Raw genomic sequence first — 17,500 nt, 5'->3', positions numbered from 1 at the left:
CCAGAACCCACTTATAAGGCCCCTGAACCTACTTACAAGGCCCCTGAACCTACTTACAAGGCCCCTGAACCTGGCTATGACTATAAGGAGCCTTCATCTTCTTACGGGGCGCCTCACAACACCTATGAAGTAAGTAGAGGTATTTTTTTTGTGTTTATTTATTCATTTATTTATTTGTTCGTTTATTTTTGCTGTTTATTTGTTTATTTTCTTCATTTTTAGCAGTTTCATCCTTCACAGCCCTCTCCTGACACTTCTGCTTGCGCCTTATGGTTCAGTCTGGCACTAAGTAATGATATGGTGAAGGTTTGTGTGTGTGTGTGTGTGTGTGTGTGTGTGTGTGTGTGTGTGTTGCCGCATGCACGGGGTGTGAGGGAGGGAGTGGTGTGGGGAGGCTGTGACAGTACTGGTGCAGGCTTGTCACAGCCTGTACACACACACCGCTCACTCTCCCCACGTTTGAGTGTAACACTTTCTATCAAACAATGAAGATGTAAAATGTTGGTCAAATCCTGCATGTGTCTCCGGGAGTGGTGAGTGCTCCTGAAGTGCTGGCGTGCTGGCTGGCAGTGTGTGGCGGTGTGGCCTTCCCACAGCCCGTGCTGCCACGCCACGCCACGCCACGCCACGCCACCAACACCTGAATCCCTGGCCAGTGTCCACACCAACAAACATTGCTTAAAAATCTCTAAAGTCTGCAACATTGTGCAAACTGTTTCTAAACTGCAAAACATTTTCAAAAGGTTGTAAACAGTTTGCAGCAGTCTGCCAACTGTCTGGAAACTGTTTCCAAACAGCACACAGTCTGGGAACAGTTTGCTTACTGGCGTGCACGTGGCCTCACACTGACACCCTCCCTCCCTCTCCCTCTTATCCAGAAGGGCATGCCGTTCAACTTCGCCTACGCGGTGCAGGACGGGCACAGCGGCGCGGACTTCACACACAAGGCGACCTCCGATGGCGCCACCGTCAACGGCGAGTACCGCGTGGTGCTTCCTGACGGCCGCACGCAGATAGTGACCTACACTGCCGATGACTACAAGGGTTACCTGGCCCAGGTCACTTACGAGGGGGAGGCGCAGTACCCTAAAGTAACCCCGTACAGCCCCGCACCTGTGTACGGCACACCAGCGCCTCTCTACGGTACGCCAAAGAAACAGTACGGGACCCCAGCAGCATCTTACGGTACGCCGGAACCAGATTACAAGCCAAAACCAACTTACAAGACCCCGAAACCCACTTATAAAGCCCCTGAACCTACTTATAAGACCCCAGAACCTACTTACAAAGCACCTGAACCCACTTACAAGGCCCCTGAATCCACTTACAAGACCCCTGAACCTACTTACAAGGCACCTGAACCTACTTATAAGGCACCAGAAGCAGGTTACGACTACAAGGAGCCTGAGAACCCTTATAACCCACCAGCACCCACTTACAAGGCCCCTGAACCTACTTACAAGGCCCCTGAACCGGGTTATGACTACAAGGAACCTGAGAACCCTTATAACCCACCAGCACCCACTTACAAGGCCCCTGAACCTACTTACAAGGCCCCTGAACCGGGTTATGACTACAAGGAACCTGAGAACCCTTATAACCCACCAGCACCCACTTACAAGGCCCCTGAACCTACTTACAAGGCCCCTGAACCCACTTATAAGGCCCCTGAACCCACTTACAAGGCCCCTGAACCCGGTTATGACTACAAGGAACCCCAGACCCCCTTCAGACTGCCAGGACACACGTATGGAACACCCATCCCTACTTATGAACCACTATCCTCTTTTTATGAAACCTCCTAGTGATGGTTCTTCTTCTTGAGCGCCTTCTGTCTCTCTCTCTCTCTCTCTCTCTCTCTCTCTCTCTCTCTCTCTCTCTCTCTCTCTCTCTCTCTCTCTCTCTCTCTCTCTCTCTTCTTGGTTTGATGTTGCATTCTTTGTTTTTCTCTCTCATATTCTCTCTAATTCCCTCTTTTCTTCTTTCTTCTCTTCCTTTTTCCATCTTTCTTTCCCTCCTTCCTTCCTTTCTTCCTTTCTCCTTTCCTTCCTTCTTTCTTTCCTCTTGTTTTTGTTCTCTAATTCTCTCTTTCCTTCCTTACTACTTTTGTTTTTCCTCCTTTCCCTTCCTTCCTTCCTTCTTTTCTTTCTTTCTTCCTTCTTTCTTTCATTCCTTCCTTCTTTTCCCTCTTCTTCTTTTCTTGTTCTTGTTCTCTTGTTCCTTCCTTCCTTCCTTCCTTCCTTCCTTCATTTCTTCCTGTCCTTGTTCTCTCTCTCTCTCTCTCTCTCTCTCTCTCTCTCTCTCTCTCTCTCTCTCTCTCTCTCTCTCTCTCTCTCAACGAACAATTAAGTCAACGAAACGAGTCCAAAACGTGTATCCAGATATATATATTTATTATTTATATATTTATAGATTCAGATTATATTTATACAAAGGTCTTATATGAAAAAAATGGAAAAAAATAACAATAACAACGAAATATATTAATAAATGTTTGAAAAATGTTATTTCTTTTATTTTTTTATACTGAGAGAGAGAGAGAGAGAGAGAGAGAGAGAGAGAGAGAGAGAGAGAGAGAGAGAGAGAGAGAGAGAGAGAGAGAGATGTTACGAAAAATCAAGGCCATAGAGAGAGAGAGAGAGAGAGAGAGAGAGAGAGAGAGAGAGAGAGAGAGAGAGAGAGAGAGAGAGAGTAAGAAAATCTGTCTCAAGGTTGAAGTTTCTTACCACGAACACTTTCTTCTCTCTCTCTCTCTCTCTCTCTCTCTCTCTCTCTCTCTCTCTCTCTCTCTGATTCTTTATGTAATGTTTTGTGTGTGTGTGTGTGTGTGTGTGTGTGTTTTCATGTTCTTGTCCTCGTTCTTGTTGTTCTTGGTCTTGTTGTTGTTGTTGTTCTTCTTTTTGTTGTTGTTGTTGTTTGTCATCATCATCATCATCATCATCATCATCATCATCATCATCCCCTCTCCGTGAATTCTTATATCTATAAACACTGAAGAACTCTCACACTGACGCTAACAACCCAATTACTCCTTAACTACGGCTTTCCAATAACCACAGGGACATTTCAGCTTCCAGTTAACGCAGAGCTGAACAACCGTTGAGGTAAAGGAACAATTTAGTACTCAGGGCATTAAAATATTTTCTCACCGCAAACTCGAATGCACTTAAGTTTGTTGACATCGGGAAATTGCGCAGCGCTGATGGCTTCATTGCACTTGCGTAGTCTTAAGATGACCTCAAGTCTCTGTTTATTGCTTTTTTATTGCTTTTTATTGCTCCCCTTTGCCACAGAGAGAGAGAGAGAGAGAGAGAGAGAGAGAGAGAGAGAGAGAGAGAGAGAGAAGCAGAACTATTTAAATATTTACAGTACTTTTGGTATTGAATTACGTATGGTTAATTAATAGAACTTAAGTACGGAAGGAATAATTACATTTTAATACTAACATAAGTAATGATTAATAAATCCTTAACGTTACAAATGAGACAATGAACTATTACAAACGAAGCACAAAGGCAAGATTCAAGAACACGAGGCTGCGAGTCTAAAGCACGACAGTCCACAGTGAATACATTAAAGATCCCTTACACCTCAGCTACAGGTCACTTGGCACTCTCAAAGCATCCAAGGCTACAAGACTCACAAGTAGAGGGTCACTGCCAACTAGCTTAGACTGAACAAATGGCCAGGAGGGACAGGAAGAGAGTACTTGTAGGCGTGTGTTAAGACGTACGATAATTAACAACAAACAGCAAGTGGCAGTCCTTTCCCCTGTGATAATCTTTTATATTTATTCCCCACATTAAATAGTAAACATTGCCTTATACGTGTGCCTGGTTCGGTTAAGACGTACGATAATTAACAACAAAAAGCAAGTGGCAGTCCTTTCCCCTGTGATAATCTTCTATATTTATTCCCCACATTAAATAGTAAACATTGCCTTATACGTGTGCCTGGTTCGGTTTTCAGTGAACGATTCAGAACAACCACATGCAGTACCTGTCTTCTGAAACCTAACATTAAAAAAAAAAAAAAAGTACTAGTTTTTCCTGTAATGGGGAGTGACGTTTGTGAAGAATGAGTGGATCTGGTCGTGGGATTAGATTTTCCACAAAGAATGACAACTTATGGTTTCCTGTTGATGGTGTTTTGAAGTCTCGTATTTGTGTTCAAAAGATTATAGGGAAGAATTAGTAAATACACAAGTTTCCCTTAAAAAGTCCACACGCTAGAGAAGGAGCACCAGTTTGACTTTCTCTTGCTGTTTTTCCACTTATTCTTGGGTTCAGATGATCTATGTACACTGTTGTTACTGCGTGGTGTGGTGTGGTGTGGCTGGTGTGTGGTGGAGCTGGAAATACTGCGGCTGTGGTGGTAAAGTTTGAAGAATAGTTGAGTATCCCTTGTAAAGTTGACCCGAGAAGCAACCCACTTATGATTCCCTATTGCTGCGGTTTTACGGGTTGTGCTGTGGTGGTGATGACAGCTGTGGTAGACTATGTGTGGTAGACTGTGGTGCGAGGAAAGTATAGTGTAGAGCGTGGTGGAGCTTAAAATAGTGTACTTGTGGTGAATAAAGTTAGAAAAATAGGTAAATAAAGTAGTTATGGCATAGTTATAAAAATAGATGGGTCACCCTTAATTGTATAGTATAGACGAGTCCCCCTTGCAGAGCTGACTTGAGAAGCAACGCCTCCTTATGATTCCCTGTTGCTGCTGTTTTTGTGGCTGATATTTCGCTCGGATGGGATGAACGAACTCTAGGGCTGAGAACAAGAAGGGCCAATGTCAAAAAAATGGCCAATTGAAGATAAGATCATCACTAAACTAAAAATTTATATCTGTATCAGTGCTATAAGGGCCAATGTCGTCCGTGGGTTCAGGGAGCTACAGTTACTGTGGTGGAGGTGGTGGAAAAGTGCTGCTGTGGTAGAATAATGTGCGGTGGACCTTGAAGTAGTGTAATTGTGGCTTATAAAGCTAGAAAAATAGAAAAATAACGTTGTTGTGGTGATAAACTTAGAAATAATGAAATGAATAAATAGACGAGTTTTCCATAAAAAGTTTACTTGGTAATATAGACAAGCTTGCCTTATAAAAGTTAACTTGAGAAGCAGCAACCTTAGCTTATGATTCCCTGTTGCTGAACCAGTCGGATTTTAAACCCTAAACAGCGGTGATCAATTTAGGCTCGCTCGCTCACGGCGGTGGTGATCTGAGTGAGCATCTATCATTTATTTAAAGCATGATTTCTCGCGCGTAGCAAGCCTAGTTAGTTAGCGTTCATGTAAGGCAAATGAACTGTTCTTGTTTATTTATCTATTCTTTTTTGTTGAATTAGTATTGTGCCTTGTGTTCGTAATTTCTAAGCGTGTGCGTGTGTGTGTACCTTACATTTATTTATTATTTATTTATCCATACAGCACAAAATTCCCATCTGATGCATTTCTTTCTTATAATCTAGTGTGTGTGTGTATCTTATATTTATTTATTATTTATTTATCCATACAGCACAAAATTCCCATCTGATGCATTTCTTTCTTATAATCTAAAGAGGAGAATGAAAATACGTAAAGAATTTTTTTAAGAATATATATCTTTTTTTTTTTTTTTTCGTATCCAAAATAAGGAATGTCGCTTTGCTCTGCTTGGTTTTGAAAAGTTTCCAACAGAACCACAAACTAAGGAAGGGAAAACACGGAATAACAAAATGGTAGTAATATATCATTTTATAAGTTTGTTTTTTTCATTAGAGAATATTATGTTCTATATCGTTATATTATTCTACGCTACATGTAGACTTTTTGTTTATGATACAGTGGTAGTAGTAGTAGTAATAGTAGGCTTTTATTCTGGAAATGTAAGGAATTTCTGTGATAAATAATGACAGTAACAGTGTTTGTTTGTTATCGGTGTTTTTCTTGACATCAAATGGAAGCACACTGGATGAAAAGCTTACGTTAAAATAAATAAATAATAATAAAATGAAAAATAAGAGTATTGAAATAAAATAACAAATTAAAATGAACTAAATGAACTTAAGTCTTTCCTTTCAAACTTAATTTTAACATAAAAAAAATATAGCTGCCATTTTTTCCTTAAGTACTTTGGAAAACATTTTAAATACATAAATAAATGAAAATTCTGTCAAATTATTTTATAATAATAACAATAATAATGATAATAATAATAATAATTAGTTCTTTTTATTGGAATTTTCTTTGTTTTCTTTGATCTGAGAGAGAGAGAGAGAGAGAGAGAGAGAGAGAGAGAGAGAGAGAGAGAGAGAGAGAGAGAGAGAGAGAGAGAGAGAGAGAGAGACAGAAAACAAAAAAAAGTAATAAAAGAAACGAGAGAGAGAGAGAGAGAGAGAGAGAGAGAGAGAGAGAGAGAGAGAGAGAGAGAGAGAGAGAGAGAGAGAGAGAGAGAGAGAGAGAGAGAGAGAGAGAATCATTACCCCTTAATTAACCATAAGGAGATGATGTTTGCGTTGGGGAGAGGGGGGAAGGCGTCAGGGCTGGATGGGGGGGCGATAACCTCTGCGTCGGAGTCAATTTGGGGGGAGGGGGGCGCGGCGACCCTCTGGTGCGAAACGGATAGGTGAAGCTTCGAAACTTGGCTGGGGGTTCACGGGGGAGTTCATTTGGGAGTCCCTGGGGAGTGAGTGCACCCGGATGGCCTTGGGAAGAGTAATTAGGCGCGGCGGGGGGCGAATTGGGCTGTTAGGGTGAGGTGGGATGATCTGGCGGCCATCTTGCATCAGGGTGTGTCCGCGGGGAGGCCCAAAGTCCTTCTCCTCTTCAGCTGCATTCATTTCCATGTGCGTGGCGGGGCGTGGGCGTGCTGGGCCTGAAGGTGTGTCTCCCAGAACTGCGGGGTGAGGTGTGGGTAGTGACAGATGGACAGACAGACAGACAGACAAATGTTTTTATTACTCTCTCTCTCTCTCTCTCTCTCTCTCTCTCTCTCTCTCTCTCTCTCTCTCTCTCTTCTTTCACAATAATATTTCTTTCATTTATTTCAATATTTTCTTTCTTAATATTAACTCTCTCTCTCTCTCACCTTTGAAGGGCAGGAAGGAGGGCAGGACGGAGCGCGGGGGGAAGGGGGAGAGGCTGACGGGGCGAGGCGGGGCGCGGGGGAGGGCCTGGGGGAGAGGGAGGGCGCCTCTTTGCAAACCAACCAGATTAATTTTACCAGAGTCGTCCCTGGCTTGAGAGAGAAAACGGGGGGTAATTCTCACAATGGGCTGGAGGTGGCGGGGCAGCATCCTGTCTGTTGGTCCCTCGGGGTTAGCGCGGGCCATCACTACGGGGCCAGAGGCGGACATGGGGGAGATACCGACTACTGGGGACACGCGGGTCTTCTGCATGGGCATAGAAAACGGGGACCTAACTGGGAACTCCAGCACACTTTTGCCTTGGGATATGAAAGGCATGGGACCGCGGAGAGACACTGGCACTAGTCTGGGCTGAGGGCCGGGGCGGGAGGTCAGCATCTTCATAAGGGGCGCGATAAGGGACATGGGGGGGCGGGGAGCGGGGAAGGGACGGTTTGGTGTGCCGTTGGAAAGAGGGACTGCCTTGTTTTGGTCGTCATCATCTTTGCAGGTGACGAGGATGGTCTGGGACATGATGCCCGGTGCGATGGGAACCTGTCGTCGCTCCACCTCACAGTTCACCTCCCTGCCGGCCTGTGGGGAGCGGGGGGGGGAGTCAACTGGCAGCCCTTGCAAAGAAGTCATGTGTATCTGGTTTATTTTACTGTATAAGTTTCCAATTCGTTTTCTTTTTTAATCTTCAGTTTGTATGTGTATTCTCAAAGTGTATGGGGAAAATTGCAAAGTTAGAATCATCTTACAAAACGGAGAAGAAAATGAGTAAAAAGAAATTAACTATAAAAAATCTCTTCAAAACACACTCACTTCAAACACACAAACACCCTTTAAACACACAAACACCCTTCAAACACACAAAACACCCTTTAAACACACACAAACACTCTTTAAACACAAAACACCCTTTAAACACACAAACACCCTTCAAACACACACAAACACCCTTTAAACACACACAAACACCCTTTAAACACACACAAACACCCTTTAAACACACACAAACACCCTTTAAACACACAAACACCCTTTAAACACACACAAACACCCTTTAAACACACAAAACACTCTTCAAACACAAACAAACACCCTTTAAACACAAAAACACCCTTCAAACACACACAGACACCCTTTAAACACACAAAACACCCTTTAAACACACACAAACACCCTTTAAACACACACAAACACTCTTTAAACACACACAAACACCCTTTAAACACACAAAAACACCCTTTAAACACACAAAAACACCCTTTAAACACACACAAACACCCTTTAAACACACACAAACACCCTTTAAACACACCAAAACACCCCTTTAAACACACATAAACACCCTTTAAACACACACAAACACACTTTAAACACACAAAACACCTTTTAAAACACCACACAACACACCCAGACACCACACAACACCCCAGAAACGCATCAAAACACCGCTAACACACACCAACACCACTCACCAGGTTAGGATTACCCATGATAAGGTCAATTGGAAGGCGGATTTTCTTCATGTGGTCAGCCTGGGCTTTTAGGATGTCTTGTAGTGCCTCCTCCTCTTCATCCACCACCTCCTTCATCTCCTCCTCCAGCTGCTGTTCTGCCTCCACCACCTCTTCCACTAGGGCGTCCACCTGTGCCTGTGTTGGTGTCTGTGTGTATGTGTGTTTGTGTTTGGAGGGGAGAAAGTTTTGTTTGAGTGTGTTTAGATATATATGCAAACATCAACACACCCTCTCTCTCTCTCTCTCTCTCTCTCTCTCTCTCTCTCTCTCTCTCTCTCTCTCTCTCACCTGTTCATCTCCCAGCACGGGGTCATCTCCAGCATCCAGAGTGTTATCCTGCACCTCCTCCTCCTTCTTCTCTACCTCCTTCTCTCCCACCAGGGCCTCCGCTGCTGGGGGGAGGAGCGAGGAAGCCAGCTTGGAGAAGGGCCGTTCTTCCTTCCACGGAGTCCTGGAGGGAGGAGGAGGAGGAGGAGGAGGAGGAGGAGGAGGAGGAGGAGGAGGAGGAGGAGGAGGAGGGAAGAATTTTAATTATTAGTATTGTTATTATTATTTATCATTATTTCTTTCTCTGATATCTAATTCTTTAACTCTGCCAAACTAACCCAACTCAAACCTAACCTAGCCTCCGCACCCCTACCTACGCCAGCAGCACTTACCAGGGGGCGTGGGTCACAGGAGCACGCCCTGGTCTTCATGTAGTGAGAAGCCAGCACGAAGAAGCCGCTGAGGAAGGCGATCACCACAGCAGTCACACAGACAAGCTTCACGATCTGCACTGTCTTGCCGCCGTTGACTCGTCCCGCCGCGGTACGCCTGGGGATAAAACGGATTCAATGTTTCTACTGCAGCTGCCTAATAACTGTAAGAATAATGATGTAATAATAATAATAGTGATAATAATACTGTTTGGTCAGGGAAAAATTATGTTATTCATTTTTTTTCATCTCTTTTTATTCGTTTCAGTTCAGCATGTAGACAAACAATTAACCCTTTCAATACAGCCGTTTAAAATTCAAAGTACTGCAAGAATATGTCTGGACACGAAAAAAGGAATAGATATATATATTTTCATTTTCACTATGGTATTTAAACAGACAAATTACAAAAAGGAAGGGTTAACATGCAAAAAGAAAGGGTTAAATATCACACTATTTAAAGACACGTGTTTAGAAGCTGATCATTAAAAGTTGTAACGTTTGTAAAGGAGACACAACGTTATAAGCCCCGCCATGGCACAGGTCGTACGGCGCCTCCACCACAACGCATTCACCCGCCGCTGTGGTGTGTGGTGTGCCTTGTAACTGTGCTGCTTGTCATTGTGGTGGTACGAGAGAGACATAATAGATAAATAAGATAAATAAATAAACGCATAAATAGATAGATAAATAAATAATACGATGATATTAAAGGAATTTGGGTTAACAGGAAGAGAGGAAGGGAAGAGAGGAAGGAAAAGGGTAATTATACACTTCAATTAATGTCAAGTGATGAAAATTAATAAATGAGGAAAAAACAAAAAGGGAATATGAAAGATGAAAGATAAAATTATAAAAATAAGTTAATAATAATAATAATAATAATAATAATAATAAGAAGAAGAAGAAGAAGAATAAGAAGAAGAAGAAGAAGAAGATGAAGAAGAGGAGGAGGATGCGAAGTGATGAAATAAACTCTCTCTCTCTCTCTCTCTCTCTCTCTCTCTCTCTCTCTCTCTCTCTCTCTGCCAGTCAGCCTTGAAATATAAAAATAAAAGAAAAAGAAGAAAAAAGTGAAAGTTTGAGAGAGAGAGAGAGAGAGAGAGAGAGAGAGAGAGAGAGAGAGAGAGAGAGAGAGAGAGAGAGAGAGAGAGAGAGAGAGAGAGAGAGAGAGATTATGTAAACTTTTCATGCCTTTTATGGTTTTGAGAGGAGGAGGAGGAGGAGGAGGAGGAGGAGGAGGAGGAGGAGGAGGAGGAGGAGGAGGAGGAGGAGGAGGAGGAAAAGTAGGTTAAAGAAAGAAAATATTACGGAGAAAAAAAAATATGAGAGAGAGAGAGAGAGAGAGAGAGAGAGAGAGAGAGAGAGAGAGAGAGAGAGAGAACCAGTGAATGAAGCAACAAATAAACCTTACAAAGCTTCGAACGGGTTAAACCGACCACAGGCAGACTTTCACCGCACACACACACATACACACACACACACACACAGCTTGCCACTAACAACCGTAATACTCTTCTACAATTTGCAGTGAGGAGGAGAAACTGTTAAATTAAGTAAAAAAATATAAAAAACCCAAACATTTACGAAAACAAACAAAAAAATATCTCCTTCTCTCACATTACTGCGTTCGTATTCAATTTTCTTCGTCTTTTTCCCATAATTCGTAACTGAAAGAAACAGATGAAGGAGGAGGGGCGGGATATGATAAAGAAGGGATAGAAGGGACACGTGGATAAAAGGAGAGAGCGAAGGAGGAAAAGGAGAAAGGAGATAGAGAGGAAAGAAAGGATTTATATTAAGTGGAAGTCATAGTCACCCCAGTATTATTATAGAAAACGTAAATAGAATTGATATTAGAAAACGTAGAGAAATAGAGAAGATAGGATAAAGATAGGAGGCAAGGAAGGATGATAAATGAAGGGAAAGGATAAGAAAGATATGAAAGACGTAAATTAATCTAAAGAAGGGAATAAATGAAGAAATGAAGGGAAGAGGCAGGAATATGATAAAGATGAGGCATGGAAGGATGACAGATAATTGGGAAGAGAGGAAAAACGATCATTATGAAAAACGTTAATTAATCTCAAATAAAAAGGAGTAAATGCAGAGAGAATAAGAAGAAAATGTATATTAAAGATGGGAGAAGGTAAAGATGAGTTAAATAAATAAATAAATAGAGAGAAAAGGAAGAATAAGAAAGAAAACGATAAATTAATTTCTACCACAAAAAATAAGAAATAAAAACTAAATAAATGTAAATACGAAAAGGAACACAAGAAAATACATGATAAAAATAGAATAAGGGGTGAAGCGAGAGAGACAAACCAGAAAGAGAAAGGGAAGAGAGGAAAACAAGATAATTATGAAACACGCAAATTGTCAAATAAAAATAAAATAAATAAATGCAAAAACAAAGAAATATAAAAGAAGGCACGGAGGAAGACAGATAAACAGGGAGAGAGAGAGAGAGAAAGGAAAGAGACGAAAAAAATAAGAAAACGTTACATTATCAAAATAAAATGCTAAAGAAACAAAAATACATAATAAAGATAGAATAAGGCATAAAGGAAGAAGAAATAAACAAGGAGAAGGAGAGAGAAGAAAAGAAAGAAAGAAAGAAAGAAAGAAAAACAAGTGAAGGAAGCCGAAGCCACAGTCAGGTAATAGAAAACGGACACATCTGCGTTCTAGCCGACACACTTTCTCCTTTTCTTCTCCGCAGTGCTTCCTCTCCCCTTCACTTTTCCCTCCATCCCTCCATTAACTTGTACCTCCATCCCTCCCCCACACCTTCTCTCCCTTTCCTCGATCCCTCCATCCCTCCACCCTTTCTCTCCTCCCTTCTCCGTTCGTAATATTTTGTTTATAAATTTTAACGCTGGCTAGGATGCACAGGCAAAAAACACACAATATCTACACTAAAAACACAAATAAACACATCCAAACACAGCTAAACACATCCAAACACGTCCAAAACACTTAAACAGTCAAAACACACACACACACACACACACACAGGCGCTATAAATTAAACTTGTCCTTCATAGTGTGTGTGTGTGTGTGTGTGTGTGTGTGTGTGTGTGTGTGTGTGTGTGTGTGTGTGTGTGTGTGTGTGTGTACTCCATGACCTCTGACCGGGCACTTTCACCTCCCGTTTTCTTCGTGACCTGTTCAGTACGCGTAGAAAATGTACTTACTGAGGAACGGAAGCAGCCATTCTCTCTCTCTCTCTCTCTCTCTCTCTCTCTCTCTCTCTCTCTCTCTCTCGTTGGTAACACTGTATGACCCCACAAAAAAAAAGTTGGCAACACTGTTCTTTGTCATGTATGTATGAATGTATGTATGTATGTGTGTGTCTGTGTTTGTGCATTCTCATTCTCTCTCTCTCTCTCTCTCTCTCTCTCTCTCTCTCTCTCTCTCTCTTTCTCGTGTCATGCAAGTATTTTTTTCCCACTGAAACCTGAGAGAGAGAGAGAGAGAGAGAGAGAGAGAGAGAGAGAGAGAGAGAGAGAGAGAGAGAGAGAGAGAGAGAGAGAGAGAGAGATATCCTTGTCTCCAACCTACACCCCTACTCTCTCTCTCTCTCTCTCTCTCTCTCTCTCTCTCTCTCTCTCTAATCAAATATCCAGTTCTTTTCTCCTCCTACTCCTTCCCTCTTTCGTACTCCTTACTGTGTGTGTGTGTGTGTGTGTGTGTGTGTGTGTGTGTGTGTGTGTGTGTGTGTGGAGGGGAGGCGAAGGGGAAGAAGGGGGGATACTGTTGCCAAGTGATTTAAATAGGAAGATGGGGGGAGGGAGAGATGGGGGGGAGCAGGGTGTGTCTCTATCTGGAAGCAGTGTGTGTGTGTGTGTGTGTGTTTGGGGGTCTTTGAGTATGTTTGGGAGTGTTTGAGTGTGTTTGTGTGTGTTTTGCGTGTGTTTGCGTGTTTTGGGTGTGTTTGCGTGTGTTTGGGAGTGTTTGAGAGTGTGTCCGTGTATGTTTGGGTGTGTCTGAGTGTTTGTGTGTGTTTTGAGTGTGTTTGCGTGTGTTTGGGAGTGTGTTTGAGTGTGTTTGGGAGTGTTTTGAATGTGTCCGTTTATGTTTGGGTGTGTCTGAGTGTTTGTGTGTGTGTTTGTGTGTGTTTGCGTGTGTTTGGGAGTGTTTTGGGGGTGTTTGAGTGTGTTTTGAGTGTGTCCGTGTATGTTTGGGTGTGTCTGAGTGTTTGTGTGTGTGTTTGTGTGTGTTTGCGTGTGTTTGGGAGTGTTTTGGGGGTGTTTGAGTGTGTTTTAATGTGTCCATGTATGTTTGGGTGTGTCTGAGTGTTTGTGTGTGTGTTTGTGTGTGTCTTCAATTATCTTTAAAAATCTATGGTGTGTTTTATGTGTCTGGCTGTGTTTAGTGTGTGTGTGTTTGAATATTAAAGTGTTTGAGTTATATTTGTGTGTGTTTTTATGGCCAAATACACCCAGACACCCTTCTCGTAATGAAAACGCCATTTAAACACACCCAAACACGTTTCAAAATACCCAAACACCATTTAAACACCAAAAATATTCTTTATTCACCATTTAAACACCAAAAATATTCTTTATTCATCATTTAAACACCAAATATATTCTTCGTTCACCATGTAAACACACACAAACACACTTCAAAACACGTAAACAGTAACTGCACGTGAAGGGAAGCGGAGATGAGCACAGTAACAAAGCGCCGTGAGTTTTGACATACATTAAAAAGTGGTACATTTAAGAGAAAACGGAAAAAAGAAAACGGGGAGAAATGATGCATGCTCTCTCTCTCTCTCTCTCTCTCTCTCTCTCTCTCTCTCTCTCTCTCTGCATGGATGGATCTAGAAGTATACTGCTTTGTCAAGGAGAGAGAGAGAGAGAGAGAGAGAGAGAGAGAGAGAGAGAGAGAGAGAGAGAGAGAGAGAGAGAGAGAGAGAGAGAGAGAGAGAGAGAGAGATAAAAAGAGAAAAAGGAAAGAAAAGAAAAAAAAAAATGTGTGTGTGTGTGTGTGTGTGTGTGTGTGTGTGTGTGTGTGTGTGTGTGTGTGTGTGTGTGTGTGTGTGTGTGTGTGTGTGTGTGTGTGTACGTGTAAACACCAAACAATGAACATCCACAAAAGGAAACACACACACACACACACACACACACACACACACACACACACACACACACACACACACACACTTAGGTGACTCAGGCAGTGTGTGTGTGTGTGTGTGTGTGTGTGTGTGTGTGTGTGTGTGTGTGTGTGTGTGTGTGTGAGAGAGAGAGAGAGAGAGAGAGAGAGAGAGAGAGAGAGAGAGAGAGAGAGAGAGAGAGAGAGAGAGAGAGAGAGAGAGAGAGAGAGAGAGAGAGAGAGAGAGACAGAGAGAGAGAATTTACAGTTACAAAATAATAGCATACATTTGGCATAATTCTCAGGTAATTAGAGAGAGAGAGAGAGAGAGAGAGAGAGAGAGAGAGAGAGAGAGAGAGAGAGAGAGAGAGAGAGAGAGAGAGAGAGAGAGAGAGAGAGAGAGAGAGAGTTGCAACATTCACCACTGATATTAACAAAAAAAAAAAAAATTGATATTATAAAACAAGACAGAATTAAAACACATCTTAAATTAAATGTCACTTTAGAGAGAGAGAGAGAGAGAGAGAGAGAGAGAGAGAGAGAGAGAGAGAGAGAGAGAGAGAGAGAGAGAGAGAGAGAGAGAGAGAGAGAGAGAAACTTAACTGAAATAACTAGAAATTAATAAGTCATTCAAACTTACCTATAAATTAATCACTTTCTATTGACAAGAAGCGTAAAACTCTACATTAAAATTTCAACTTTCACCTCCTTTAGAAATTACAGCGGAAAAACAAGAAATAGAAAAAAAAATAAATAAAATAAATAAATTCAAGAATGTCGCTGATTTGTCATCCCGTACGAATGGCGGACACTCACGCTCATTTTAATTTCTCATTTTCCCTCAAAAACAACTAATTTTATGGTGTTGTCAAATACTGCAGCGCTGGTATTTGATGTTATCTTTCTTTTGTCATGTCTGAAAGGCGCGGGACGTGTTTGTTGTGGAGAAAGGGTGATGTGGAAGGTTCTGTTTGGGTTGAGACGAAAGCGGGGAGTCGGTTCCATTGTTAGAAGTATTGTTCCCTTCACCAAACTTCCGCTTTAAAATTAGCATTGTCTTTTTATTTATTTTTTTTTATATATTCAGTTTTCTTGTTTATTATGGTACGTTTATGCGGTTTGTTAGTTATTACTATTGTTATTGTAGTTGTCATTGTTATTACGCGTTTGGTAGTAAAGTAATGGCTGGATATGAGAGAGAGAGAGAGAGAGAGAGAGAGAGAGAGAGAGAGAGAGAGAGAGAGAGAGAGAGAGAGATTTCAACGGCCGACAGTTGTCACTTCCTTCTTTATGTCGTAAGATTAGCGCTCTCTCTCTCTCTCTCTCTCTCTCTCTCTCTCTCTCTCTCTCTCTCTCTCTCTCACAATTACAACACAAGTATAGTTTAAGACATTCACCACCACCCCTTCACACACACACACACACACACACACACACACACACACACACACGAACGATATTCCCAACCATTTCTTTCAGCATCACTTTTTCACACACATTTCCCCTCCTCCCCTTCCACCTCCATTCTCCAGAGCTGCGTGTCTCTATCCCATTATCCCTCACGCCTTGTTTCCTACGGTGACGCGGAAACAGGGGCCTTGAGAAAGATTGGGGAGCGTATTGCTGTCTTCCGCTACATTGTGACTCAGTGAGGTGCGAGTCTAAGCACAGTATTGCGTCATTGTTTACCTTGTGACGTCACGGTGCGGTGCCTGGCTCGGGTACGGCTCTACTTGGCTCAGATGTACACAAAGCTTTCTTCCTCTCCCCTCTCACCATGTTTGTAATTTTTTAAGGCCACAGCGATAGTTAGCAGGGTTCTCAAGACTGTTTCTCTCGTTAATAGTGTAGTTATGTTAATCTCTCACTGGAACCGTAAAAATGCCGCTAAATTCCCTTGCCACTTCAACTAGAGCCTTCTGAAAACAGTGGCGGTGCAAGGCATGCGTTTCAGAAGCTGGTGTGTCAATGATGTTATCCTGCTGTACGTGTTTGTGAATGAAAATGTTTACTGTGGACAATACACGTAGCATACAAGGGTTTGGTGCCTCAGTGGGCCTTACGTTCCTTCAAATTCGTTATATTAGACCAATATTTCTCTTACGTAAAATAAAAAAAAATGAAATAATAAAGAAAATAGTGAAAAAAAACAACATCAACAACAATGATAATAATAATAATCATAATATAAACGTTTTATTTCAGTTACCAAAGAAAAAAAAATGCATAAAAACAATAATAACAATAATAATGAAAAATTAAGGAAAAATAACATGTATCCCATTTTCTATTATAATTTTTCTTATTTCCTGCGAGAGATCTAAGTGTCTGTCCTGGATTTACACAAACACAACATAATCAACTTGAAAAACAATAGAAAGTTAAATAAAAAGGTGTTTCAAGGCAGTAATTAGTTTCATAATACTTCATTAACTGTTTTCCCTTTTTCCTGCAGTATATTAAGTTTTCCCTCATACCAGCGTCAATTTTTTCTTCTTTTTCCTTGTTTTCCTGATATTTCAATTTTTTTCACCATATTCTGTTGTTTTATCTCCTAATCAAGACAAGTAGGAAACAGCACGTCTTTTCCAGCGATATATAGATTTTTTCCCTTCATACCAACGTCAATTTTCCCTTTTTTCCTTGTTTTCCTCATATATCAAGGTTTTTATGTTTTTTTTCCCTATATGACTTCAACTATTTCCTCTCTCAATAAAGATAAAGTAGAAAATCCTTCTTTTTCCTGCAAGACATCAAATTTTCCCTTCATCCCAGCGTTAGTTTTAATTTTTCCTTATTTTCCTACAATACATCAAGTTTCTCCTTCATAATAGCGATAAATTTCCTTCTGTCCTCTTTCCTTGCGCGATATATCGAGTTTCCCCTCATAATGGCAACAATTTTCCCTTTTTTTCCCTTTTCCTCAAATATCAAGGCTTTTTTTATATTTTTTTTTCCCATAATACTTCTTTTGTTTTTCCTCCCAGGCCAAAGGTCACGCTCAGAGGTCAAAGTTTTCGCCCTGCCAACTTTCCAGCTCTCTTGACATTTTGAGAACCCGTTATCTG

At 41.5% G+C, this 17,500-nt stretch overlaps 2 protein-coding genes across 2 annotated transcripts in view; one reads left to right on the top strand and one right to left on the bottom strand.

The window, feature by feature from the left end:
• The window catches only part of LOC135095701 (uncharacterized), a 3,448-nt gene extending 1,112 nt beyond the window's left edge, over positions 1 to 2,336 (top strand). The window contains exons 2-3 of the mRNA XM_063996714.1: positions 1 to 129; positions 879 to 2,336. The exon at positions 1 to 129 is cut by the window's left edge and continues 459 nt beyond it. Coding sequence (XP_063852784.1) covers positions 1 to 129; positions 879 to 1,805 — 1,056 coding nt within the window. The 3' untranslated portion in view covers positions 1,806 to 2,336. The remainder of the gene's footprint in view (positions 130 to 878) is intronic.
• Positions 2,337 to 5,575: 3,239 nt separating this feature from the next.
• LOC135095700 (uncharacterized) overlaps positions 5,576 to 17,500 on the bottom strand; it is a 15,436-nt gene continuing 3,511 nt past the window's right edge. The window contains exons 2-6 of the mRNA XM_063996713.1: positions 9,266 to 9,441; positions 8,914 to 9,017; positions 8,584 to 8,772; positions 7,063 to 7,693; positions 5,576 to 6,870 (exon numbers count right to left, since the gene is read on the bottom strand). Of these exons, the coding sequence (XP_063852783.1) occupies positions 6,551 to 6,870; positions 7,063 to 7,693; positions 8,584 to 8,772; positions 8,914 to 9,017; positions 9,266 to 9,441 (1,420 nt within the window). The 3' untranslated portion in view covers positions 5,576 to 6,550. The remainder of the gene's footprint in view (positions 6,871 to 7,062; positions 7,694 to 8,583; positions 8,773 to 8,913; positions 9,018 to 9,265; positions 9,442 to 17,500) is intronic.

The sequence above is a fragment of the Scylla paramamosain genome, unplaced genomic scaffold, assembly GCF_035594125.1.
Source record: "Scylla paramamosain isolate STU-SP2022 unplaced genomic scaffold, ASM3559412v1 Contig1, whole genome shotgun sequence".
NCBI lineage: Eukaryota > Metazoa > Arthropoda > Malacostraca > Decapoda > Portunidae > Scylla > Scylla paramamosain.
Note: the sequence above shows the minus strand (reverse complement) of the source record. Positions and strands in the feature narration are given on the sequence as shown.